The following is a 26,397-nucleotide window of genomic DNA, read 5'->3' as shown; positions in this document are numbered from 1 at the left end:
AACCAACATAGCTTACACACATAAACATCATCTCTGACTTGTGCAAAGTGTCAATGCACAATTCTCCCCTGTCATGATCATGTTTTGTTTACTTGATCATGATCAGAAACGCAAACAGGAGGTCACTGAAGAAAAGAAGGCGGCGGCAGACAAAGAAAAATGTCTTGTAGTGTAAAGCATGGGGATGAAGGACAGGGGGGGGAACTCCCTCTGGACCCAAATGAGACAGTGTAATGAGTTGCCAGGGTTTGATACAGTTTTCCCAATCTTACTAATGCATTCTGCTGTAGACATTTTCCCAGCTTGCCTCCCCCCTTCCTTCTCCCCTCTCCCGGCCTCGTCTCCGTCTCCCTCTCTCTCTGTTCCAGCCTATCAGACATGACAGTACCAGCTGGCTGCTGGCAAACTCACAGCCAGAGGATATAAGCTGTGTGTGTGTGAGTGTGTGTGTGTGTGTGTGGGTGGGTGAGGGTGTCAACATATCGGTCTTTGAAGGTGCGTGTCCATATTTCTGATAGGTGTGTGTGTGTGTGGTTGCATGTGAGGTGCATTATATATGAGTTTGTGCGTAATGCGTCAAAAGTTGAACATGTTGATTTAATGTCACGGAATCTGAGCCTGAGTGATGTGAGTCACAGGTGTGTTACGGTTACTTGGGGTGGGGTTAAGAGCAATATTTAATTCCTATAAAGATAGTTGTCAACACTTGCTTGAAGCAGCTGTGTACTCTTGTGGGTGCTTGGCATTTGCTTTTCTTTCTGACTCACTGAGCACATTAAAAGCCACTTATTTGCCTTCCTAGCTGTGTGGATGTGTGCCTGTAGAGATGTGTACCCTTGCTTTTGTACCTCTGTACAAGTCTGGGTAATTTATAGAAAAGTCTAATGAAAAAAAGTGTGAGAGACCACCTATTTCTTTGACACACACAAAGAAAATCAAACACCAGCCCCCCGCCCCCCCCCCCCCCCCCCCCACACACACACACACACACACACACACTTCTGTCTTGGCAGCTCGGTACACTTTCACAGGGCTTCAGGAAACATTTAAAGCTTATTGGAAACATTCGCGATGAACAGCAGATGTGTCTGTGATTTTGGCACTGTTCAACATGTTCAACCCCGACCCCGACCGCCACTGCCCCTCCTCACCTTTCTGCCGCTGCCCCCTTTCTCTGCCCCCCCATCGATTAAGAACACATATTCCTTTCCTTCCATCTGTCCAACCATACCTCCTGTTGCCTTAGAAAGTTTTGCCCTAGATTTAAAGTCGGAGAAAAACATCCCAGCTGGGGGACACACTCATTTCCCCACCCCAAATCCCAACTAAAGTGTGTATTTTTAGATCTTCAGTAAAGCAGATTTAAACATCCTTTTTAGCTTTACACTGCTCAGAAATGTTGCTTTATATTTGTGCTGTCCTTTTACTTTTGCCTCCATTTGTCTTCCTGAAATCTTTCTTTTCCATCTTGATTTTGTACAGTAAATAAGATTAAAATCACAAATCCACAAAATAAAAAGCTCCTAATAATAATAACTGCAAAGGGCAAGGTGCTGGTGACCTTTAAATAATCCTGTTACGCTGTTATCAGTCAACATTTGGCACTAAATCTCCAAACAGGGTCAGACAGGGGTTAAGGTAATGCTCCAATAAAAGTCATGGTTGCAGCTTAGCAGCTCGGCTAGACGTTAAGTAAGAGCCCTAATTTGAAAGGACCACAATGGAACTTGATGTAAACCAACAGGACCCTGTGGGCCTGTCCAGACGAGGGCCTAAACCAGCTCTGGACTAGTTGAAACGGGCCAGAGCTGATGACAGACAGGCAGACCAGAACTGACGAGAACAGGGGCTCACATGTTACACGCTGTTTGTTCTGTACAGACTCCAAAAATGTGTGAGACGCGGAGGGACAGGGAGAGATTTAGACAGTGTTGGAAAGGGAAAGGGAGCAGAGGAGAGATGGGAAAAGAGTAGGAGTTGGGATGAGGGAATGAGAGGAGGTGAGAGGCAGAGAGGAAGTGGGTCGACAGTGAGTAAGGGGAGTTGGGAGAAGGTGGAGGAAAGGGTGGGAGAGGAAAGAGCACTGTGGGAGGACACTTTAACATATTCATAAGAAAAGTTTGAGTTTTTGTTTCAGGTAGGTTTTACGGTAAGGGGGTTCTTTCTGCTTTAAGTCCTGTCTTAGAAATGTCACTTCTCTTCCAGGAAAGGAAGGAGGAGGAAATAGATATGTGTGTGTATGTGTGTGTGGAGGCCCCAGAGGTAGGAGGAGTATAGCGAGAACTCACCTCAGGCACAGTGACATGGAAGGATGAAAAAAGACAGAAAAGGGAAAGAGGAAGTTATGGAGTGAAAAGAAGTCTCAGGAAGCCGAGCTAATGTAGTGCGAAGTGAAATATCTCATTCTGGAAAGAGCGAAGGGATAAGAGAGGGGTAGAATAAAATAAAGGCTACAGTAGGTGTGGATGTGTGTTGAAGAGACAGAAAACGAGAGCAAGAATAGGGCATGGGGCGAGTGTATATAGCTCTAGGTCAGTTGGCAGTTACCATGGTGGCTTTCATTGCGAGGTGTTGATTCTGTTGCCGAGCCCTTGAGCCACAAACGTTTAACCTCAACAACAGCCAAGAACAATGGGTAACAGCCGCATAAACGGATAACATGTGAGGTGAAATACAACATCTACCGCCTAAGAAAATGACATCTGGAGCTGGAAAACTGAATCAAGAATTGAGGCTTGGATAAGGTGCAGAGGGGTGAGGGCGAACAGGGCAGGGTGCAGGTGAGCCCTTGAGGGGGAGGGGTAAAAGGTAGGATACGGTGGTGCATTGTGGTTAAAGTGCATCCCTTTATAAATCCCTAGGTGCACAATCCGTTGACCGAGGGGCCTCTTAGGTTCCCAACCAGTTCCCCCAGGGACTCGTTTAACTGCGTTGCAAGGCCTTTTTTTTCATGAATCACCTGTAATATGTATCACTGCTCATTACTGACAAGACTGACTGTGATGTGGTGCTGGGGGGTCCCAGGAGGGGGCAGTGACTCCTGTGGCGAGGGTTAAGATCTCTGAAGCTGCACACATCGACTCATCACCGCTAACATGTACACACAGCCTGTCGGCGCGGCCTTGACGTCATTAACCAATACGTGTGTGCAAGGGTGTGCGTTTCTTTAAAGCGTCCCTGTGATGCGATTTCACGTTCGCTGTAGGCACAGTTTGACATACGCTGTTTTAATGTTTCTCTTCTCAGTCGAGTTGTCCAATAATTAAAAGATTTGTGTCTTATTCCCAAAGAAGTCTGATAACTAAGTGTCTGCGAGGGGAATGTGTGTGTGTTTGCAAAAGAGACGGAGAGCGAGAGTGGCAGCGAGCAGAGTGCTCAGTGTGTGTTTGTGAGTTCTGCTGTGAATGTGTTCCAGATAGTGCTGCTGATGGTTATCTTTCGGAGAGAGCTCTATTGATTTGGCTGGGGTAAATAATTGGTTGGGTCTACAAGCTGTCATGTTCGGCCTGATTGCTGAGCATTGGTGGTCTCGAGCAGTTATCTTCCTCCATATCCCTCTCTGATCCTTCTCGAGCCTCCTTAGTCTATCTCTACATTTATTGATTAGGACCCTATATGACCATTCTCCATCCTTCAATTTGGGCAATAATCCTTGTCCCGGAGCTGTATGTTACAAGTTATCTGCTCTCCACTCCTTGTTCTGCTGTAGGGGGAAGGCAGGTACAATTTAGGAAGGCGAAAAACAGGGAAATGAGGAGAATACAGAATGAGGACATTTGGAAGGGTCAGACATATTACAGGCTTGCATGGTCTGCCCTACTTTTCTTTGACAGTAGACTACATTAGTACAGCGACTGCAAAGTGAGGTGGGTGTTAGGGTGCACTCACTGGGAGTGTGTGGGGGTCACCTGCAAGTTTCATTTCATTAAGTGGAAATAAAAAGTAGTGAATCTAAAATGTGGGCTATTTAAAACATTCTAGTGTTACCATTGCCTAATTAGCATCCCAAAATGCAGACAGATTCAACACTAAATCACAAGTGCAAAGTTAAAACTCCTCAGGTGTCTGGACACAAACCTCTGCCTGCCTTCTCTGCGGTCTATATCCTCTCCACTGGGAGGGCTGGGTGTCAAGTTCGCCGGGGCCCTGGCCCACATGCTGCAGCCTCTCACAGGGTCACTGAGCTGAGGCGATGAGAAGACCATTAGCGACCCCGCTTGAATGGCTGTGGGAACTACAACCCCCACCGAGCCAAGAACAAGAGGGTTTATTATTCAGGCGAACCCACAGAGCTTGCCTTTGAATGTATGGAGAGAAACGCCTCATTTACTGCAACTGGTGGGTTTTTGTGTTCGTTTTAAAAACTATACCAGGCCCAACATGGACACAATCCTTGCCAAACTCCTCGGGAACAAGCTATAATATGTGCCTACAGGGACTTTGTCATATTTAATTATGGTTTTCTAAAGCATGCATGTATTATGCCTGCGCAGTTGCCACAAAAGCGACATTACAGTAGATTTTCTCCAGTGGTTTGCCTTTTGGATTCGACATTTATAAATATTTTTCTTGTACATAAAGCTGTGTGTTTAGCTGCGACATGTTTTAACCGCGGGACGATGTGGTCTGCTTTAAAAACTGAACTTTCACGGTGTTTTTTCACAGTGTGACACTTTTAACTACTTTTACAGTTTTATTAATGTAAGAACGACATCTCACTGTGGTTACATGGGTATTTTGAACATATTTAATGTCGTTTTATCAAACTTTTCGTTAGCTGACGTTTATCTCTAACAGCGTACAATAGCAGCTGCTTCAATGGGACGCCTGGAAGAGAAATGTTTCCCGGGGTGAAGTTGAGGGGAGACGGTAAACTTCCTCTGTGCGCTGCCACGTCTGAGCCCGCTTCCTGTGGAGGACGCAGCCAAAGGGACAGCAGCGGAGGAGAGGGATATACTTGAATTAATTAACGGTAAACTTGAACAAATACGCTTTTCCTTGTTTCCCTTTCGCCCAGAGGTTTTCGGAAATCACAACACAGTATGCTGGACTCGACAGCAGCTGCTTCCCGTCACCGCTGTCACCGGCTCGGCAAAAATCAGTCGAGTCTGGGGGTTTATGTGAGGCAAGATGGAGAAACGCGTACACTGAAAAGCTTCTTTTGAAAACTTCATCGAAGTTAATTGTCACACTCCGGTTTTCCCGCAGCGGGTGAGATAATAACCGTGTTGCCAAGTGGGGAGGAATTTACAAAATCAAGTTTACTGCTGTGGCACCGTAGGAGCCGGTGCTGCTGTTTGCACAAGTAGTTGTAGTTTTACAGCAAAGAGGGAACCCTTAGGCTGTGTTTATATTGCTTTATATCAAATATGAACAGTGCAATAACAGCACGAGGAGCTATTACACTGTTAAAAATCAGTCAGAATGCCTGTAATGAATAGAGCTATTTTCTTTGTGTCATAAATGAGAAGAATGCATTCTCTTAATTCTTCTCACTGTCATGCACACACACAAATAGTTTATATTAATGCTGACTCCTCGCCCTGTGCTTTCCTCTAGATCTGCCATGCTGCCCAGGCTTCCTGTCTGTATCCTCATTTCTTTGCCAGTTCTTCTGGTGCAGGGCAGCACCACGGATTCATCCAAGAAGAGCCCTGCTGCCCCAGCCACCCCGCCTCCACCCCGCCCACCGCCTCCTCTGGGTGACCCCAGCTGGGCTCTGGGTCTGCACCTGTACAAGGCTCTGCGCTCTGACTCAGGCTCTGTAAACACCCTCTTCTCTCCTCTGCTTGTGGCCTCCTCGCTCGGAGCGCTGGGTGAAGGTTCAGCAGGCACCACTTCCAGCCAGGTCCATGACCTCCTCAAGACTCCAGTCACTGCCACCAAGGCTGAAGCCCGTGCCGGGGAGCTCCTGTCCGGGGCGTTGAAGAGCTTCACTGAAGCCAATGGCACCAGCTTTCACCTGCGCGCATCCTCAGCTCTGTTTTCCAAGCAAGCTCCTCCAGTCAGCCAGGCGTTTGTGAAGGAGTGCCAGGCCAGGTTCGGGCTGCAGCATCGGCCACTGGGAAAAGGAGATTCCAAGGCTGACCTGAAGAAGCTCCATAGCTGGGCTAAAGCTGGGCTTGGTGGACTGGAGGGGGCTCCTTTAGCGGATGAAATCCAGGCTAAGGATGGAGCTTTGATACTGGCCAATGCCCTGCACTTTAAAGGTATGTAGAAACAGTAAATACACAAAAATACACAAGTGGGCTCGTCCTTACTCACTTCACCATGTCTGTGGTCACAAAATCCTGGAAAACATGAGTTTGGAAATGATGTAAAATAGCATGCAAACATGTCATCATTTGTCACTGTGTCCAAAACAGTCCCGCCTGTGACCCTAAATGATGCAACTTTATAGCCAACTGAATATTTTATTATGGTGAGCATCCAGTGGCATAACTGGTCGGATGCAGACACACAACATAGCAGCTAGGCTGGACTGAGTAAGGCTGAAATAGACTGGTGTGCTCTGTAATTGTGGAGTCATTTGTAATTATGCAGTGACTCTGTATGGATGATGTTTGCTGCATTGGATGAGAAGTCTTAGAATATTAATATGCTGTTGCACATGTACCGTTTTCAGTCAGACAGTCACAGCACTGAGAGTCTACGTGCCAGTTTGCCCACTACATTGTGTGTGCCAGCATGCCCACCTGTGTGCAGCGTGCATATCTGTGTGTGTGTGTGTGTGTGTGTGTGTGTGTGTGTGTGTGTTTCTGTGTGCATGCATGCGGTGGACTCCAGCTGGTGGACACAGCAGATAAAGGATGATTCGGGGGTCTATCACTGAGAGCTTATTCATCTTCCATTGGGGGGTGATGTGTCATCTTAAATAATTGAGTAACAAGTGTCCAGACTCTCTCCCTCGGTGTCATGCCTAACATCTGTGCTTGGAGCGCTCCAAGTCTGCAGCGGCACAGCTTGGCTCTGATCTGTTCTTTGTGACGGGGCCGCAGTGGAGGAAACTAGTCAATGTTTCGGTGCAAATGTAGTCAGTTAGAGGCCCCATCTGTGAGCTGCATCCCGAAAACATATCCCTGTAATCCTTATCTGAAAGTCATCATTGTGCCCGGTTAGAAACGACCATTAAAGGTTAAAGAGGTAGAATATTTGGCTGTTAAAGGGTGTCAGTATCTGTTCAGCTATATTTTAATTCATCATGAGTCAAAGAAATAGCTTATTTTCAATTTTCATGACAACTTTTCAGGAGTGTAATCTACCATCTCTCACTTCCTCAGAGCACAGTCAACATTCGCATGCCTGCTGATCTCATTTTTGTTTGCAGTCTCCACAAAAGACGATGACGTGTTAAGTACATCCTTCTGTTTGGCTTGTTCTTTTTGTGGCATTTGTCTCTGTTTTTGTGCCTTTGTCATTGTTTATCACCTCTCTAATCTACCCCTGTCTCCTCTTCCTCTTCTTTACCACATGTCTCCTTGTTCACATCCTTATCTGCGCCTATCTGCCTCTACTCCCTCTGTTTTCTCCTGCAGGTATTCTTTTTATTAGGTGCAAAGAAGGCGAGGCGAGGCTGAAGTGAAAACAGGTTGCCAACAGATAGACAGCCTTTTGAAAATAACATTCCCTGACAGACTATACATTGATAAGCAATTTAATTAATTTTCTTTGTTTGATGTTTTGACTTCATTACGAAATTAGTTTTTCTGTGAGCCGACCCTCGTTGGTCGGTTCATTAATTTTGTGGAGGAAATATACAAATTAGATTATACAGCAGATTGCAGCGCACAAATTAGATTACGTAAAATTGGATTCCTTTAGTTTTGATTCATAATTCACAAGTGGTCGATAGTTTTCGTCTTGCTCATGCTGGCTGCCTGTGGTTTGTTGTAACTTTTTTTTATTTGTCTTTGATTTCACGGTCCTTAGGCAATTCATAGTGTGTGATAATGTAATGGTTTCAGAGATGGTGCCGGGATTTCTTCTGGCACTGAACAGGCATCTGCTTCCTTGCCCGTTTTTGTTTGTTTCACTTGCGTTCCCTTTAGTTAATTATTGAAGGGGAGAATTACAAAAAACCTCCGCGCTGTCCCTCCTTCCCTGGACTGCACACTGCATTCAAAGAAAGGGAAGGTCAGGGGCAATTAGTAGTGGAACATGTTTATAGTAGAGGGATGTTAAATGCACAGAGAGTTGCTAGAGCACTGCAGAGAAAGAGCAGTGTAAGGAGAGATTTCTGGGTGGGAAGGGGACAAAAAGATGCAGGGGAGAAAAGTAAAGAGTGAAAACTGAGAAAAGTAAAGAAAGAGAGGGTGGCCTGCTGAGAGAGCGAAAGAGATTGACAGACATAGTGGAGGGATGTAAAAGGCATACCTTGGGAGTTCCAGTCCAAACTAGTTAATTAATTCAGGCTTTGTTCCTGTTTTAGACAAACAAACACTGGAGACGGAAGAAGAAAAATAAGATTGTGAGGAGAAAAAAAACAGTAGAGAGAAACTTATACACAAGATAACGCTGCAACATGGGGAACTAGAAGAGGAAAGAAAAGGCGAGAGAGAACAACAAGTCCCCACATATTTTACCTCTAATAATAGCTTCTGAAATACCAGAACTACTTGTAATCAAAAGTTGATGAGGGAGGAGAGGGAGCCGGTCGCTCTCATTGATTTTCCTCTGGTTTTTGCTGAAGTTTACAGTATGAATTGGTAAGTCTGTGAGCGATTGGATTTCTTAGCTTTGCAATTGTCTCGCTGTTTATTGTTGATGGATATTAATGGATTCAGGTTTCAAGAGATGTCTCGGCAACAGCGCTGTCCTATAAACGAAGATCACGCAGTGCAGACCCAAAGCAGGCGCGCTCGTCTAGACACAAGCCCACACAGCCACACGCAGAGATCAACAGAGACTGCTGTGCAGCCTGGTGAGGTCATTAAAATCCCTGCTCATGCACGTACACATACTGTGGAGAAGTTACTCCTCATTATGACATCATTCCAGCAACATGGCTGCCACTTCAGGTAATCTTCAGCCGGTTGTTTTTGAATTCCAGTGCGATCATATTCCAGTCTCTGATGTTATAGGAAGCGGAGTGAATGTTTGTGACTTGCACTGACAGGCCTGGAAGGGAGACTCACATGTCATTCGGCTGTGACTTGTTATTGGCTCAGGTCCAGTGGAGGCTGGGTGGTTTTTGGGAAATCTACCCCTTGTGCTGAAACAGTGAGTCAAATAATTTATCAACGGGAAATTAATCGGCATCAGTTTTGATAATTAAACTATTTAAAGCGGCTCCAATTTTAAACACCAAGGTGACATGTTTCAAAAGGTCTCGTGTGGCTCTAGAGACTAGATGCTGGAATATTTTAGCCCCCGCTGAATATTTTTGTATGTTTTTAAAGTTTTAAACTTTACAAATTTATTTTAACAATATACAAAACAATATCAGAAAAGTTTTATCCATATTGAACTTTTTTTTTTAGCCATGCTGGCAATGTGACTCTAGGGATTTCTGTATCAACGAAAATATCCTAACAACTGATGGGTCGACTGCAATAAAATTTTAGGCAGACGTTCATGACTTTTCCTGCAGTGTCACCAGCAGGTCAAATTTAAGCTCAGTATCTACCAAATGTATTGGCACAACATTTTGTACAGACCCGTGTGGTTTCCATAAGATGTATCCAAAAGACTTTGGTGCTACTTTGCTTAAGCACCACCATTAGGTTGATGTTTATGGTTCTATTGACAGATCTTGACAACCACTTATTTGGTCAAAATTCCAATTTGTCTAATACTTTGGTTAACAACTATATACCTGCAAAATTACTGACATTCCCATCAGCCTCAGTCGTACCTTGTGTTTAGTGGCAATTAAATGTCAGCATGCATGCTTACGAGCTAAACTAAGAACATGAGCATGGCGAACATTATACCTGCTTAACATCAACATGTTAACATTGTCTTTGTGAGACTGTTAGCATGCCGATGTTAGCCACAGCAGTGATTTGAGCTACAGTAAATGCTAAGTACAGACTTACAGAGTAGCGATTGTGGCTCCAGCTTGATGGAGGTGCAATACTTAATCTAGAATACTATTTGAATAATACTATTTAAGTCATTTATCAAGCAAAAATGCCAAACATTTAAATGAGAGTATTTGGCATTTGAGAGCATTTGCTGCTTACTGTGTTTTATAATTTTAAATTGAATCATTTTGAATTTGTGGGACTGTTGTTTGGACTACACAAGCAAGTTTAAGTTGTGACTTTGGACTCTGGTAACTTGAAATGGATAATTTTCACTCTTTTTTCTGACATTTATCAGACTATGATGTGGAGAATAGCATGCTCTGCACGTTTGTCCAATGTAAGTATTTTTTAATAAAGCCAAGCAATTGGTCTGCAGACTTTCATCAGGGCAAATGAGCCGTTTGATTTTTTTGGCCTTTTTGCACCTTATTATTGTGTCCTAAGTGTGGTGATCGATAATCGATAATCAAAGTCATTGTTAGTTGCAGCCCTAGCCGTCCCCAGGTGTCGTTCACAAAGAGTGACATAAGTACGAGTCATAATCTGTCGACCTCCTTGCTCCATCCCGTGTCCCCCACACAATTGAATGGGCCAGCAGCTTTGGGAATGTGTTGTGAGGTTATTACAACAGTAATTCCACCAGTCTCAGCCCCTCCTAAATTGACAGCTGTCAGGGGGTTAGCAGGGCCAAGTGAGATGTGGTGAACAGCAAATGGGACGATGTGGCCTCAAGGACCTCATAACTGCCTCAGTATAGCGCTCAACTCAGCAGCTTTGAGGAGAGTAGACACTTTTTAATGGGCAGTAGATATTGATAATTCATGAGCTGTGTCAGTTGGTGTCACTATGTATGAGGTCCGTGTGTGTTTTATGATCGTGGCATTGTTTAACCTAGTGTCCACCCTCTCACCTCTTTGGATCATTCAGTATTTTCTCACAGCCCATCCACGTCAGGTATTCTACATTCAAAATGGCTCTGTCCTCTGTGTTTGTTTGGCTGTTTGCTCAGGGCTGTGGGAGAGAGAGTTCAGCGGTGAGAGCACAGATCATCGTACCTTCTTGGGGAAGAAATACACCAAAGTGATGATGATGCACAGAGCAGGTAAAAAAACACAGTCTGTCACTGCTGTACTCCTGCCAGCAAATAAATGCAGCGAAAAGCAATTTGAGTTCTAAAATGGCTTGAACATCTGTAAGGTCCAATCTGCTTCTCTCCTATTTATCACTGTGTACCTTATGATTTATTTAACACGCTTTTCATATTTTATGCATTGTCTTAAAACAACAGCAAGGCAGAGCGAATATTCTGCTATGGCGGCATTAAAAGATGTAGAAAGACTGCATTGTAATATATTTAATGTTATATTATAATGTCCTTTCCAATACATAAAAAAGATTACTTCAGTGATCCTTTGTCATGCCGTCTAAGGTTGCATTCACATTTTGTTTGAATGGATTAATTTCAGCTCTGTAGTGTTTTCTCCTGTAGCTCAGTTCATTTAGGAAAGTGAAAACTCACCAATTGACTGCAGTGACACAGCTGAAAATGCAAGTTTGAACCAACTTCCAAGTGAACTGCTGTGGAGAACTGCTGCTCTGAACTACTGCTGAAAAGCAAGAATGTTACATTATGGCAAATTCTCTCCTTGACTCTGATCTTTCCTCACCTCTGTGCACGCCTCCGCCTGTCATTTCCTCCAGGTTTGTACCGTCACCATGAAGACATTGAAAACATGGTGCAGGTTCTGGAGGTGCCCCTATATGGGGGCAAGGCCAGCGTGGTGCTCCTGCTGCCCTTCCATGTCGAGAGTCTGGCGAGGTTGGAGAAACTGCTGACACCTGAGCTGCTGTCCAAGTGGCTGGAGAAGACCAATATCACTAGTATGTCCATCTCGCTGCCTCGGGCAAACATCACCAGCACACTCAGTCTCCAGGTAAGTACAACAAACCTAACAGACTTTAAAGTTTAAGGTTTAAACTCATGGTAAAGTATTGCGATTGTAGTTACGCCAGTGGAATAGGCGTTAAGATATCTTAGGCTGAGTGACCACAGAGTTTTCGTCTGAGTGCCAGCATATTTTTTCAATTGTTTACCAATGAGGAGAGTGTGGTCAGAATGATTTTATTCTTCCAGGCCTTCCATTTCCACTCTGGTTTTAAAATAGAGCTTCTGACAAACAGAGAAACTGTTTACAACACTAAACACATAATGATGACTTGAGCTGCATTTTAATTGTGTAAAGTTAATTTTATCCATGCAGTGATGGCTGACAGGGTGACTGATTTTACACTCTGATTCCATCACTACAGCTCAGAATAACACGAGACACCTGTGTGATGAGAGGTGGAAATAAAAAACAGAGAAAAATAAAGCACACACTGTTAATTGGCCCCCGTGATTATAAATGCAACATTTCAGTAGGATAGATCTCATCAGTCATGAACTTCTTTTTCAGTCTTTACTTTGGTAGCAGAAGCATTATTTTTAAGTTTTTTTATGTGACATATTTGAAGTAGTTTCTTCATCATCCAACAAAATGGCAAAAAAAGACTTTGCTCCCTTGAGCCATGCACCCGCTTTTCTGCCCCCCCAACAAGCTATGGGGATACACACCTTAATATTAAGATGGAATAAACTTTACCTCAGCCTCAATCAGTTATTAACTTATGTAATTATAATACCTGGCTCCATCATACACTCCAGCTCTAAATACATCACAGTATAATGATTTTGTTTCACATGTACAGTAGTATATTTCTCATGCTTTATACCCGTACAGTAAAGGCAATTACATCATGCCCGTCTTGTATGGCAGTCAGAGTGGTATCTCTGATCCCGACTGCTCTGAAAGGTTTGAAGAGTAAAGACTAAGCTGATGTCTTACAGCTCTTCTGATAAGCTGAGAAACCCATAGAGTGCAGTCAGAGGGGTGTCAGTAGCATTCTTTTTCTCACAGATTTTTCAGTGTAGCCCATCTGTGAAACCCTTTTCCATTTTAGGGTCATGTCTTTAAGCAAGGTACATCTCTAGGTTTGTGGTGCATCCCTTTTCCCCCTCCCTGTGGTATGCAGCACAGCCGCATGAGCTGTTGCTCCTGAATTTTTCCCCCAAGGGCCTTGGCTGGCTCCGGCAAATCCTTGGAGTGAGTGTGAACAACCAGATGCTCCGTCCCCAGCAGGCACAGTCTATCTTGTATTAGCCTAATTTGCAGACTCACCTCACCTGCCCTTGCAACAGGGTTTGTGGTGTTTTCTTTTAAGGGGCATCTACAGGTAGCAGGGAGTAATAGTGGCTGATTCTTTTGTCTTTTAATCCATGTTCCCTGCATTTGTATTTGACACAGCGGATTGAGGTGATATGCCTATAGAGCACATTAAACATGAACTGAAGAAGCGTTTCCTCCATTTTTCAGTACTGTAGAGAAATTTGACAGAGTGGATCCCTACATGCAGCATCAATTGTAGTTTCTTTCTTTTAGTTTCTATCTTTCATTCATTTCCTGTTTCCACACACTGCATCATTTTTCACTTCACCTCATACAGTTTCTCATATCTCCAAAAAATCCAGTCATCATTCTCATTGTTTCTTCGCCTTCTTCATCCTCTGCTTTGGTTTTTCCATGTCGCCTTGTCTTTGTTCTATACTTCTGTCTTGGCCACCTCCTCTTCCTGACTCTGCTTATCTTAGTTCCCTTTCTTTTCCCCTTCAAGAATAATTTTTTCTCCATTCATATGTCCTTACTCTTCCTCCTCATTTGGCTCCGCCGCCTCTTCTCTCGCTGCTCCCCCTCGATGTTGTGCAGTGTTTCTCGCATGCCAGTTCTTCCTCTTTGTTGTTCTTCTCCATGCATTCATCACCTCTGACCTCTGTTTGTTGCCTACTTTTCTGTCTTCCTTTTTCTCTTTAGTGCTCTTAGTAACTGAAGCAGTGGCCTGACTTGCCCTTTCCAGTTCAATGCAGACTCTGAATCTGGTAAGTTCAAATGTCACTTCTTTCCACACTTCTCCTCTCTCCCTTGAGGTGATAGGCATCCAGCTGTACTCACAGCATTTGGGCTGTAACAGCCTTCAGCAGGGACTCAAACCCTGGCTGCTAGGAGGCTAAGAGGGGCCTGAGGATGACCATGACCTGTGGCTCCTCTGTGGGTTTCCAAAGCCTCCCACAGACTTCCTTTTGCAGGAGCACAAAGGTCATGCCACAGCCCAGCTGGTAGTCTGCCTCTATCTCTGCTCCTCTTGGCCCCAGAGCCAGCAGGTAGCTGGTCTGAGTCAGAGGAGAGGAAGCCAGGAGGAGCACCAGGCAGACAGGCAGCAGCTTAGTGGCTGCTGATGCTAATGTGAGTGCATGGGGCTTGTTAAGGTTCACACAGGCCAGACCAGAGACTGTGTCGGGCTGCTGACTGAAAGGTTGGAGAGTTGTTGAGCTAGTGTAAGAGCACGTATTTGACCAGGCCACAGGGTCCATAGCAGGGGCAAGGGCACAGACAAGTTGCTAGAATCACACAGGCCTCCACTCCTTTGAGAGTATCCTGCTGATGTGGGTCATGGCAAAAAGAAAGTTTCCCTTTCAAGCGTATTGTACTGACGTTAGCTGCAGGCACAGTTCTATAGTTAACTTTTTTCATTTGCGGTTGCCAAAAAATGTAGTCAGTAGGGATGTCTCTGTTGAGTTTTTTGCATGTGACACACCTGATTTTTCAAAAGGTACATAATCCAAATATTGATGGTCCTGATTCAAAACTATTAAGTCAAACTTCCAGTTGTGCAGTGGTGTTACTGAGTGGAGGTTCTTCCTTCACAAATGATCTTTGGCTGAGTACAAGGTAAATTTTGGTCAAGTAGGGCTGAACAATTAATCCTATTCAAACCGACATTGCAGTATAATAAAATGTAATTTTTAAATCACAGTCGTGTACGCTCTGCCCTACACTCCATGTAAAATCTGTAAATAAGATTAAATGTAGATAACAACTTGAAAAATGGCACACGCAAACTTTGGTGCTCGCAGTATACTGGATGAAAATGTCCAAGACCAGGTAAAAATGCACTCTACATCTTTACATATTTTATTGTTTCCTGTAGCAAGTGTATGGTTGAGCAGCTAGAGACATAAATCAGCCTTGCGGTGGATGCGCTGAGAGCAGACAAGTGTTGGTGTTTGTGTGTGTCCTGAAGTAGCAACAGTCAACAACATGTTTACAACGAGGCGAGCAGTGGAGCCATAGTCAGTGTCTTCTTTAGTTTGTGTGATTTGTTACAGCACTACTGACTGTAGTTCAGCAAGATTCATGTATTCAATGGTGTGGTGGGCCTACTTAATTGCAATTGCAATATTATTAAAAAAAATGCAATTGGAATTTTTCCCATATTGTTTAGATCTGGTGTGTAGGATTTAGTGACATCTAGTGGTGAGGTTGCAGATTGCATCCAAACTGAAACTTCTCCAGTGTGCCAAGCATGTAGGAGAACTAAGGTGTTTGGTTTGTCCGTTCTGGGCTACTGTCGAAACAACGTGGCGGACTTCGTAGGTGAGGACCTGCTCGGTATGTAGAAATAAACAGCTCATTCTAAGGTAATAAAAACACAATGCTGTTTCTGTCAGGTGATCATACACTGATGAAAAGATAGTACTGAATATTATATTCCATTTCTGCCAACATGTCCCCCTAAATCCTACACACTGGACATTCATTCATTCATTTTCAGTAACCGCTTACACTGTTAAGGGTCACAGGTTTGCTGGAGTCTGTCCCAGCTGACATTGGGCGAGAGGCAGGGTACACCCTGAACAATGTAAATGTAAAGTTTGTAATTTAAATTAACGACAGCTGATTTTTGATGTCTTGGTCCCCAGGACATCAACTGTTTCACATAAATACAAAAATACAAAACACCATGACCTTCCAAGGGCATTGTTTAGCAATTTAAACTGACTAAAGTGATGATTCTTCTGACAGATTTGTTATCTTGTTCACTTGCATATGCAAGCAAAAACGCTGACAAAGGGGAGAGTGGCTGTCATAAAGTAAAGCAGGCTGAGGTGAGCAAAACACTGTAAAGAAAGGACTGGCATTTAAGACAGTGCCAAACCATTAAAATGTTCTCCAGACATCTCTTGTGCTCCACATTACTCACCAGCAAGAGACGGACCTTAAGATGCGTTATGATTGAATGCAAAGCAAATTTTCACCTCGTACTATTTGTCATTTTGTCTCTCTATGGGTGATGAAGTGGAGTCATGCAACCTCTGGATTAGTTGTTTGTTTTTATTATTATTGTTGACTTGAAACATTTTCAAACTGCATGTATGCATCTTTACCTCAAATCCCACAGCTCAGAGTAAGTTCACTTGTGTTTGCATCCTTCTGTATCTTTCCATTGGTGTTGCATGCAGTCGCTGTGCTTCTAAAATTTCAGTCAGAGACAGTAGTTGGTGGTAAAGCGGTTGTGGTTGAGTGAGGGAGACATAGTAAGAGGGAGGGAGAGAGAGAGAGAGAGGTTAGTTGAAGCTGACAGATACAGAGGGCATGTGAGTAAAATCCATTTCCTTAGGGCAGGGTACACTGACTGGAACCTATTACCATGTCCTCTGTAGATATACATTGTAACCTCATCATGGGCTGATGAAATCCACTTTGGCCTCTTTCTAGTTTAACAAACATCTCTGAAGAGTTGTGCTGCCATGTTATTCTGCTAGCCATGCCCTGAAGAACAAGCTTTTGACATTAACATTGTCAGGACACTCCGGGGAGGAGGCTGTAATCTAGAACTAAAGCTTGAAACAACTCCTTTTGACACGGCTATGACTTTGCCAGGGAAAGAGCAGGAAAACGTACTGTTGCACAAATCCTCTTTTGTCTCTGCGAGAGAGTTTGCCAGACAGAAGGGAAAAAAAACTTTTGCTCTTGTAAACAACTAAAAGTCACTGTACTTTGCTCTCATTATGTAACCTAATTATGGACAAGCACTTGAATGTTTTGGCCTCTGCTTCTGTGACTTGTCAAGAGTTGTCTGCCTCCGTTTGCTCTCTCCAGAAAAAGAGGTGCATTCGAGGAATCATTATGAAAGAGCTAAAGCTCCAAACAAACCCTCAACCCACTCCAATCTCATTTCATTTGTCTGCCCAACCCCTCTGGCCAGTGACAGCCTGCCATGTCTTCTCTGACGATCATTTTTCCAATTGGCTCGGGCAAATAATTGCTCATCACTGTGCGTTAATACTGTTTACCACTCTGTCTGTCAGTGCTTGGGATGGCCATGGAGTCCTGAGATTAGAGGGGGGCATCTGGACAAACAGGAGATCATAGTGTGTGTATGCCAATCCTAACACTAGTGTCCTCTGTGCGAGGCTAATGAGAACAAACAAAATCACGCACCTCTGGGTCATGCTACATGGATTTGCCACATCCAGATGCACCCATTCCCTCTTTCACCTCTGTCCTCTCCGTCGTATCAGTCCTAAGGATCTAATTCCTTTTTGTAGGTCTCACATGTGACTGTAATACGCCATCAGTCAGCGGCCGCACGTTGGCTCTGCTGACCTAAATAGAAGTGACATTCTCAGGCAAGTGAGCTGAAGAGGTGGAGGAGGACGAGGGGGGTCAATGATTGCTCGGGGACAAGGTGTAAAGCGTCACAGTACTATAAATAGCTGCAGAATTCTGCCTTTCTCTCCGTCTCCCTATTTGTGGTGTTCTCCTTTGGTGAAGGGCAGACTGTGTCGGAGTCTGTAGTCGGAGACGGAGAACCCTCTTAACAAGCCTGGCCCAGAGGTCACTGGATAAACCACCCTCATCGCTCTCCCCCTCTGTCTCTGATCCAGTGCTGACCAGGCCACACACACGTACACACTAATGGTAGAGCTCGAGCTCCATTCTGGCTGTATCTCCAGTTGGTGACTAAGACATATGAGTGTGCACCGGAGAGCTCACTCAATCACGGCTAATGAGGTCAAAAGGCCATCAAATATTTACAAGAGCACACTCCGCAGTATACAGTGTCGAGGGACTGCTCGACTGTTTTAACACAGCTACCACAGCCCTGCATCATATGAATTAATCAGATGTGTTTCATGGCCATTAGTTAAATATCTCGCTAAAAGCAAAGGTTCCTTTATTTTCCCCCTTTTTCATTTGTGATAAAACAGCCTTGTGGAATAAAAAGCAGTTCATGTGTATGTGTGAGCAAGTGAATGGGAGCGCATTGACTGTGCAAAAGAGGTAAAAGCCCATGTAAATAAGATACCAATAGCGGTATTGCTGATGAGACTCAATAAAGAGATGGAGAGGCTTTGAAGCCTCAAGAGAGCTGATAGAAAGGGAGGCTTTTTTTTTTTTTTTTAAGCCTGCATCAAATGTGTCCATGAAATGGAGCTGTGATGATGCCAGTGCCACATACTGCATACTTGAAACCACCCACACAGAATGTTAAGGGCAGTATTGAATTAAGCAGAACACGTCTGTAGTTGTTTAAGGTGGCGACAGCTTAAAAGAATCATTTTGAGCGCATGATTGGTGAGCCAGAGGGAACGGGAGGTGTAAACTGTGCAGGATCAGTGGATGTTTAGCCTCTTGTTTTCTATGCTGTTGGACTCTATAGTCACGATGTAGACATCACAGTTGATTGAACCAGGCTGGATTTAGTTTGTTTCTGTTTTGAGGTCAGTTGATGTTGAGGATGGGGAAATAAAATCGCACAGTGTGTGGTGTCGAAGAATTCAAATCATTTGCCTTCTGATCCAGAAGATGCCTCATCAAGATTGATTTATTTAGGTATGTTCCCTTTGTTGGACATAAAAGAGGCAGATGGGAAACATGTGGAAAGAGAGGGGGATGACATGCAGCAAAGGTCCTCAGTGGGGTTGTTGCATTTGTTGTAACCTTTCAGTTACAAGGGCACTAACATAAATGATCTTTATAACCAGAATTGGGAAACATGACATCATATAGTAGGAGAAATGGTGAAAAAAACCCCTGTCCAACATAATCTGCAAGCAAAAATGGCAATCAGTCCCAAGTCTTCGCTTCTTGTTTGTAAGAAGTTGCTGCTTTACTCTCTTTTATGTCATTGTAGACTCAAATTTTTATAGATATGGGCGTCACTTAGCAAAACAAGCAATTTAAAGATGTCAGCTCAGGCTGGTGAGTGTTTTTTGATTATTTTATGACATTTCATAGACCAATGATTAATCCAGAATATAATCAATAATGAAAAAGTTCCTCAAGTACATTCAGTTCTGCACACAACCATACAAGGTTTTTCATGGGATTTTGGCAGTTACCTAGTAACATGACTTGAATCAGTCGGTCTGTTGTCCTTTTTACTCAGTTGTTCGCCATGTGCTGCTCTTTGAATGGCTGTTAAGAAAGAAATATCTGATGTTAATGGAAGTGGTTATGTGTGGTTTGTAGTCTTTCCTTGGTTTTGATCATCTTAATGCCTTTTCTCAGGTCAGTTTCGAGAATGTGCAAGCTCTGGCTAATATGAAAAGAGCATTGTTTGGCAATTGTCTCCCTTTTTGATCTCTGCTTTCTCCTCATCTATCTTTTTTCCCTGTTGTCATTATTAAGGCTGCTCTGTCTTTTACCGTCAGCAGCATTGTCTCCTCGAAGATAGAGCTGTAACATGTCCTGGCTGCCACAACCTATCCCCTTAAACCCCCCACAGGTACACCCAACAAGCTACTTATTGGGCTCAACCGTCAGGCTGAAATAATGTGAAGCTGAGTGCTGCACGCCTGAGGGTTGATGCCATGCTACCTCAGGCCTGGTTAGACTGCACCGCTGTAGGCCAAGTAAGCTCTACACATACACACACACTGAGGAAACCACCAGCTGACAATGCCTGTGGCTCTCACTCACAGACAAATAGCTCGTTGATGCTGTGTGCAAGGCATCAGCAGTCCACCCAGTGCTGTTCCATCTAAGATTCATGTGGTGCTTCAGAGAGAAAGGGCAGCCAAAGAGCACCTCCCAGAGGTTTTTTTCTCCCCATATAATGCAGTGCCACACCTTGGTGGTGCATGAGGCCTACATAGACTCCTCTGACACCCCTGGTCTGTTTCCCAGCTTGCTGCCACAGGGTCCCTTAATTTTTAAACACCTTATAGCTTCAAAAAAATGAACCAAGTGCTTTTGCCTTGACGTGCAGAGCAAGAGAGTTTGAGAGGAAAGCTAAGTCATGTGGAGTTGACTGGTACTATTTATGTGCTTTGTAGTGGCACCTGCACGACTGTAGGCCAAGTGTGCTTGGTCCTCGTGGAATACTGGTAAAGAGAAAGAGGAGGGATGAACATGGGTGACACATAGAGACACAGAAGCCATCTGCTTTTCCTCACACACACACATTTGTCTTCAACAATCTGAGGAATCCACCAGCTTAAGTCTGCTTCTGTTTCCTCGTTAGATAAGGAGCAGGAAAAACCTGGAAACGATTGCAGACGGAGATCGAGAAGTTGAGAGCGATGTATACCGGGGCCGAGTCGGGGCCTGTCACAGAAAGAGAAGGATGAGGCCGGGGGAAAAAAGACTGAGTTAGGAGCAGAGGGAGAGAGAGAGACAGAGTGGGATAAAATAGAGGCAGGCGGGGCAGATGAGGGATGAGGATGCCAGGCGAGTGGCAGAGCAGCAGAGGAAGACAGTGATGTAGTGGTAGCGAGTGGAAGAAGAGAGGAAGAGTGGAGGAATAATGGATGAGGACAATAGAAGTGCATTAGAGCAGGAGGTGTGTGTCTGTGTGGAGAGGGTGCTTTGCATGAAAACACTAGAATGGGATTGACAGATGCCTGCAACTGTATATACATCTACTTATTTCGTGTTTAGGCATAAGCCGACATGATCCAGTTGAACTTCCTCTCGTGTGCACATCTCAACTTTTAAGTAGAAAAGCAGACATTCTACATGGATTATTATAGTTGTCCATTAGCACGTGGTTTTAAGAGCTGAGCAGTATTATACTGAGCTGTAACAATGGAGTTTTGAAAGGAAGGCCAATGTCAGCAAGCAGCACCCACAGAACATTCACATTAACCCAGACAGCTCCTCTAAATGATTTACTGTTCCCGTCTGCTGGTAAAAGATATTTCCAATAAAGAGTTTAATCATCAAAAGTTTAAACAATGCTAGAAAACAAGATCTTCACCCACTCGTCTCCCTGTGCAACTTTCCTTCCAGCCGTGGCCTCCACGCACATCCACACACAAGTCCGCACAGTCACACGCTCACACCCACACATGCTCTCATCTGGCCCCTGGAGAAGCCTGTCACTGTGAGTGGCCCTCTGCCATGGGAGGATAAACTACCTGTCATGACGACGACTTTCTGTGGAATTCATATCAGAGCCAAAACAAAGGAGGTGCTGAGGTCACGGGGCATCACTCTTAAATTATTCATCCTCTGCTTCCTCCTTCCGTCTCCTCTCTGCCTGTCGCCCACTTTGTTCTGCCAGCTCACAACAAGGGCAACTGTCAGCCTCCTTCCCGTCTCGAAATTTTTTGGGATAGAAAGTAAATAAACATTATGGTCCAAACTCCTTTTAGAAAAGTTACTGATTGACTGTTTTGGAGGGTATGTTTATGTTGACGTTAATCATGTGGCAAGGATCGGGAAGGGCAGCGTGTTTCATCTACTTCTGAGGGTCACAGCATCATGAAATTTTAAAATGTGCTTTCCCTCCCACTCGTTGTTTGGTCTCCTTGCGTGCATAATTGATCAGTGTCCTGGCAGCTGCTTGTTCGCATACACTTGCAGGATGTCTCTATATAGGATGGCCTCAAAGCTTTGAGAGAATTGATTTAAGGCAGTGCATAAATTCCATCACTCTGTGTTTTTCCATTCTAGAAACAGTTGTCTGCTTTGGGCTTGACTAACGCCTGGGACCAGAAGGCAGCTGATTTCTCCGGGGTGTCCAGCAAGGGCAAGGGGAAACTCCACCTGGGTGGATTCCTCCATTGGGCTTCCCTTGAGTTGGCTGCTCAAGCTGGGAAAGGAGAAGCAGATCTGGAGGAGGAGAACGTCGAAAAGCCCAAGCTGTTCTACGCCGATCACCCCTTCATCATCTTTGTTAGAGACAACGCCACTGGAGCCCTGCTGCTGATGGGAGCTCTGGAGCATGTAGAGGGAGAGGCCCTCCATGATGAACTGTAATACCACCGACATCTATCCTTTTTCTTGTCTTCTTTGGCTCTGTTTCTTACACACTCCCTCTCAAAGACAACACACTGGTTTCTAAGTCGAGACATTGTCATTCACTGTGGCACACTATCACATCAAACTATGGCTGGCTGTCATACATTGACACTGCATAGTCTGGCACTGACTGACACTGCCATACCCGACAGTTACACAGTCACACACACATACCGACGCCTACATGGCATACATAAAAATACAGTACAAGACATTACTAAAGTTGACGGATACAGCAAAAACACTAACTCGGAGAGACTTACTGCATTTTCTCTCTCCCGCGCATGTGCACCCCTACACACACGCACACACACACACACTCAAGGCCTCAATGATCAAGTCAACACAAAACAAAATGACAAGAATGCTCTGACAAACACTAAGATGCTGACAAGCAGAAGTGGTTACACTCGCCCAACACTTAGAGCAGCATCAACAAAGAACTTTAACAAATAGAAGCTCACAGTGACACTTGAATCCTCCCTGTCAGGCAAACACAAAGGCAGGTGGGTGCGTGTGCTTATGTGTGTGTGTGTGTGTGTGTGTGTGTGTGTGTGTGTGTGTGTGTGTGTGTGTGTGCTCGGTGACCGACAGATCAAGGGTGCCCACGCGGCCGCTCTCGGAGCTGGCAGGGACCTATGGCAGGGTCCCCTGGGCAACATCAGAGGAAGACTGATGGATCATCCAAGTGCTTATTGATGAGCCAGCTTAATGCTAATGGCCGTAATGAGTCACAACGCTTGTCAACAACACGGAGAGGACAGGGGAACCTTTTAATCTCTTAATACCATCAGGGATCAATGACACCGTTATGCCGCTGGAAACAAACATGACTGACATCGCTCGACTTAAATGTAACAACTTAATATTTAGGATAATTGCAGCCCTTCAAAAAGGTATTGATTGTCATTTCCAGATTTGTTTTTTATAGCACCAGAGGGGTGGTTGTGATATGTGAATGAACTACTGTAGTGACTGCCTAAGTGTATGTTTGATATTTGATATGGTGCATTTTTTAAAATAAATATTTCTATTTGATACAAAGCAATCAATCATCAAAACATGTATTATTAATATATAATTCATGTGGACTGCCACAGCTCCATCTTTCTTGACAGCACTGATACCGGCCAAGACAGGAGTCTGTTTTTTGTTTTATTTTATTTTTTTCTTACTTCTACCCTGAACTGAATTGGCTGACACTGAGCCTCAAGGGTGTATGGAAGCAGATTTAAAGCCCTGAACCAGCATCAGTTATTGAATTTTTAAGGGGCAACACACGATAGGCTGGCAGTACCTAGAAAGTGCAGCAACAACTTTGTCAACACACTCACCCAACAAACAACAAAGGTAAAATGTTTCTCTAGTATCTTATATCGTGTATTTTATTAAAAACTCTACATTACAGTACATTTCTGTCCAACTACATAGGGTGCTTTTGTGTTGTAATAGATGTGTCTGTACACACGAAACACTCACTGTTTACAGTCTGACCTTTTTCTCAAGATGCTGTCAAAGTCTGGTACTGGTGAAAGAAGTAGTTTATTTTCTTGAAAGTGAAAATGTGTGCTACATCTGTTCTGTTACAGTGCTAAGTAACAACGTCTAGACGCACAGCTGGTCCGTCTGATGCACAGCATTCAACGAATCTGTTCCAGTAACACTCAGGTATTACAGCTTTGTTCCTAATTTAGCCCTCTGCACAGGTCTGCTCAGCAACAGTAGGTGTCGTGCACTTGTGTGTGTGTGTGTGTGTACTGTTAGCGAGTGCATTCATGTGTGAATAAAGCTACCACAATGACCTCTGCAGTGGCCTCCTGTGCAGCAGAGACTTGTAAAGGGCACCATACTGCAGGTATACTCCACACTGAATAAACCCGGGAGCCCAGTTTAGACAAGCCGATGATGGATCCGAGGCCATCCGCTGTGAGCACATCAATCCTGCTCATTCCAACACCAGCTCCCCGCTGACTCACCTTCACAATTTATTCAGCTCAGAATACTGACGAACACATACATGTCTACATCTGTTCACAGGGGAAAGGTAAGAAAACCTCTGATCTCAGCGAGCTATATGTACAGTATGTGGAACTATGAGGATAAATGTGATATGCCAGTGTAACATTTTAATGCAGCAATAAATATATATGGGCTCTTTGTCCTGTCTTTTGGCACAAATGTTTGTGTTTTGCCAGTTTTTCAATCAGTTTCTGATTTTAATACTTAATTTTCTCAGGGACTTCTCAATGTACACCCAGATGATGAGAGTTGTATGACAGCTGTTATTTCAGTGCCTACAGTCACTATCAAAGTGCTTTAAAGCTGCGACGTGAGCCTTGAAATACACACAGGCCTCTTGATTTGATTTCTTAATTAACCAGTTAACATATACTCGTGCTTTTTTCAATTTTAATGATGCTTTGCACAATAGGTAATATTTTTTTCCTCTGGATGACAGCATTTAGTGGAGGATTTCCAACTGATAAATACAAATAAGTCCCAAACCAGACTGATAGGTGGAAGACCATATAGATTTTTGAATATAATTATCCATAAAATTAAAAGGAAATTATCTTTTTAGGGAGCAACTGAGAAAGTTGTAATGCTGCCATGGTTAAATGAATTTTAAAAATGAAATATAGTTGAATTGATAGTAAGGTTGTATCATTACTAAGATACATTTTAGATACCATGTGTTAAAAACAATACGATATCCATTAATTATGCTTTCAATAGTATCGAAAGTATCAAAGTTATAAACAAAACCAAGGCCTTTATTTGCAGATTGGTAATTTAAAGAAAAAAATATGATTTTTTTTTTTTTTTTTTGTGTATGTCTAGAACTTTTTCTTTTGCCATAGTATCAAAAGTGTTATCAAGTATCTTTTTTTATCTACTTATCTACTTTTCTAATTCTGGTATGCTGACAACAGTTACTCACAGTGCCTTTTGAGACAGCCTTTTTATATATATATATTTGTTGACTGTGTTTGTCTCTTCTCAGCACACACTGTGTCCGGGAGCACTCTTTGCAGACAGCAAGCAGCAATATTTTGGACAGGTAATTGAGGTGAACTGCATTACGAGCTCTCTGTGATGACTTGATACTATCAGCAACAGTAAAGCTTCTCCTCACTCTCGCATGAAAAAAAAAAGGTTTGAATTTAATGTTTAATCCTGATTTTGAATAAAACATGATAAAAGTGAGACCATGAACTCCCTGTCTTCTCCGCTGCCTTGTATGATGGGTTCAACTCTTGGACAATCCAAGTGGCAGAAAAGTGGGTGAGACCGCAAAAGAGCACTCAGAGCAGAGTCATCCCAGTTACAGTACGGTACTTACCCTTTAGAGGGAATCGCAGAAGTGGCTCTGCTCAACTGGGGGTCAACTTGCTGATAGTATTGCTACAGGGGCCCCTCTGTTTTGGCCTTGCTCCTGTTAAAAGCTTGAGATAGGGCAAAAATAAGTGGCAGGCATGTGATACACGGAAAACTGATGTTTCCTACTGGTGTTTGACTGTAGGGAAACACATAGCCAAGTGCTTCAGAGACTCTTCAGATGTGGATTTAAACATACAATAGGAATGGGAGATAAGATTATAATGAAGATGTACTTTCTCAGCTATTTAGAAAACAAATGGCCTTCAGACATAAATCAACCTAACAAGTGTTTACATAGCTTTAACAAAGGTTCCCATTAGGCTCTTAAAAGCTGGGACATGTCTTCCTGCTACTGTTGATGACTCAGGGAAAATTTAGTTAATTAAAACAAGCCTAGTTAATTTGTATGAATCAGAGTAATTTAGCAAATATTTATTAATGAATTAAGAGCCCTCAGAGATGCAGAAAAATAAGATATTGTACTGAAAACAAACCAACGCTGAGACAGAAGTGAAAAAACACTGCCTATTAAAACTGAATTTAAAAATATGGCAGAGCACTGTACAGGCTGATACCTTAATAAATAGTAAGTCCCTTTGTTGCATGGGGTAAAAATGATGGGGGCATTAGTCAGGTCAGATAATGTCATGTAGTTTCTCTGAGGGACTGTTTATTTAAGAGGAGGCAGGAGGTGGTGCTAAAAGGGGGAGGCATGTCAAATAATTTTTAAAGCAGTGGGGAGGGATCTGAATTTAATGTACTTCATTTTGGCTTAGATGAGGGGTATAACTTTAAATGGTTGT

General features: G+C 43.6%; 1 protein-coding gene across 1 annotated transcript; it reads left to right on the top strand.

Annotated features, from left to right (window-relative positions):
- The first annotated feature begins 4,850 nt into the window (after positions 1–4,850).
- serpinh2 (serine (or cysteine) peptidase inhibitor, clade H, member 2) lies at positions 4,851–23,262 on the top strand. Its single transcript, XM_033610442.2, has 5 exons — positions 4,851–4,972; positions 5,560–6,209; positions 11,038–11,130; positions 11,730–11,962; positions 21,866–23,262. The coding sequence occupies exons 2-5, from the start codon at positions 5,567–5,569 to the stop codon at positions 22,169–22,171; spliced, it is 1,275 nt and encodes a 424-aa protein (XP_033466333.1). The 5' UTR covers positions 4,851–4,972; positions 5,560–5,566; the 3' UTR covers positions 22,172–23,262.
- The last annotated feature ends 3,135 nt before the right edge of the window (positions 23,263–26,397 follow it).

This window comes from Epinephelus lanceolatus, chromosome 22 (genome assembly GCF_041903045.1).
Source record: "Epinephelus lanceolatus isolate andai-2023 chromosome 22, ASM4190304v1, whole genome shotgun sequence".
NCBI lineage: Eukaryota > Metazoa > Chordata > Actinopteri > Perciformes > Serranidae > Epinephelus > Epinephelus lanceolatus.
This window is presented reverse-complemented; position numbering and strand designations above follow the sequence as displayed.

What these genes read in the sequence shown, in the direction of transcription:
- serpinh2 (XM_033610442.2), top strand. Translation starts at nt 5,567, where the DNA reads ATGCTGCCCAGGCTTCCTGTCTGTATCCTCATTTCTTTGCCAGTTCTT. An exon ending in CAATGCCCTGCACTTTAAAG is followed by an intron (nt 6,210 to 11,037) that starts GTATGTAGAAAC and finishes CTGTTTGCTCAG; the next exon opens with GGCTGTGGGAGAGAGAGTTC. An exon ending in GATGATGATGCACAGAGCAG is followed by an intron (nt 11,131 to 11,729) that starts GTAAAAAAACAC and finishes CATTTCCTCCAG; the next exon opens with GTTTGTACCGTCACCATGAA.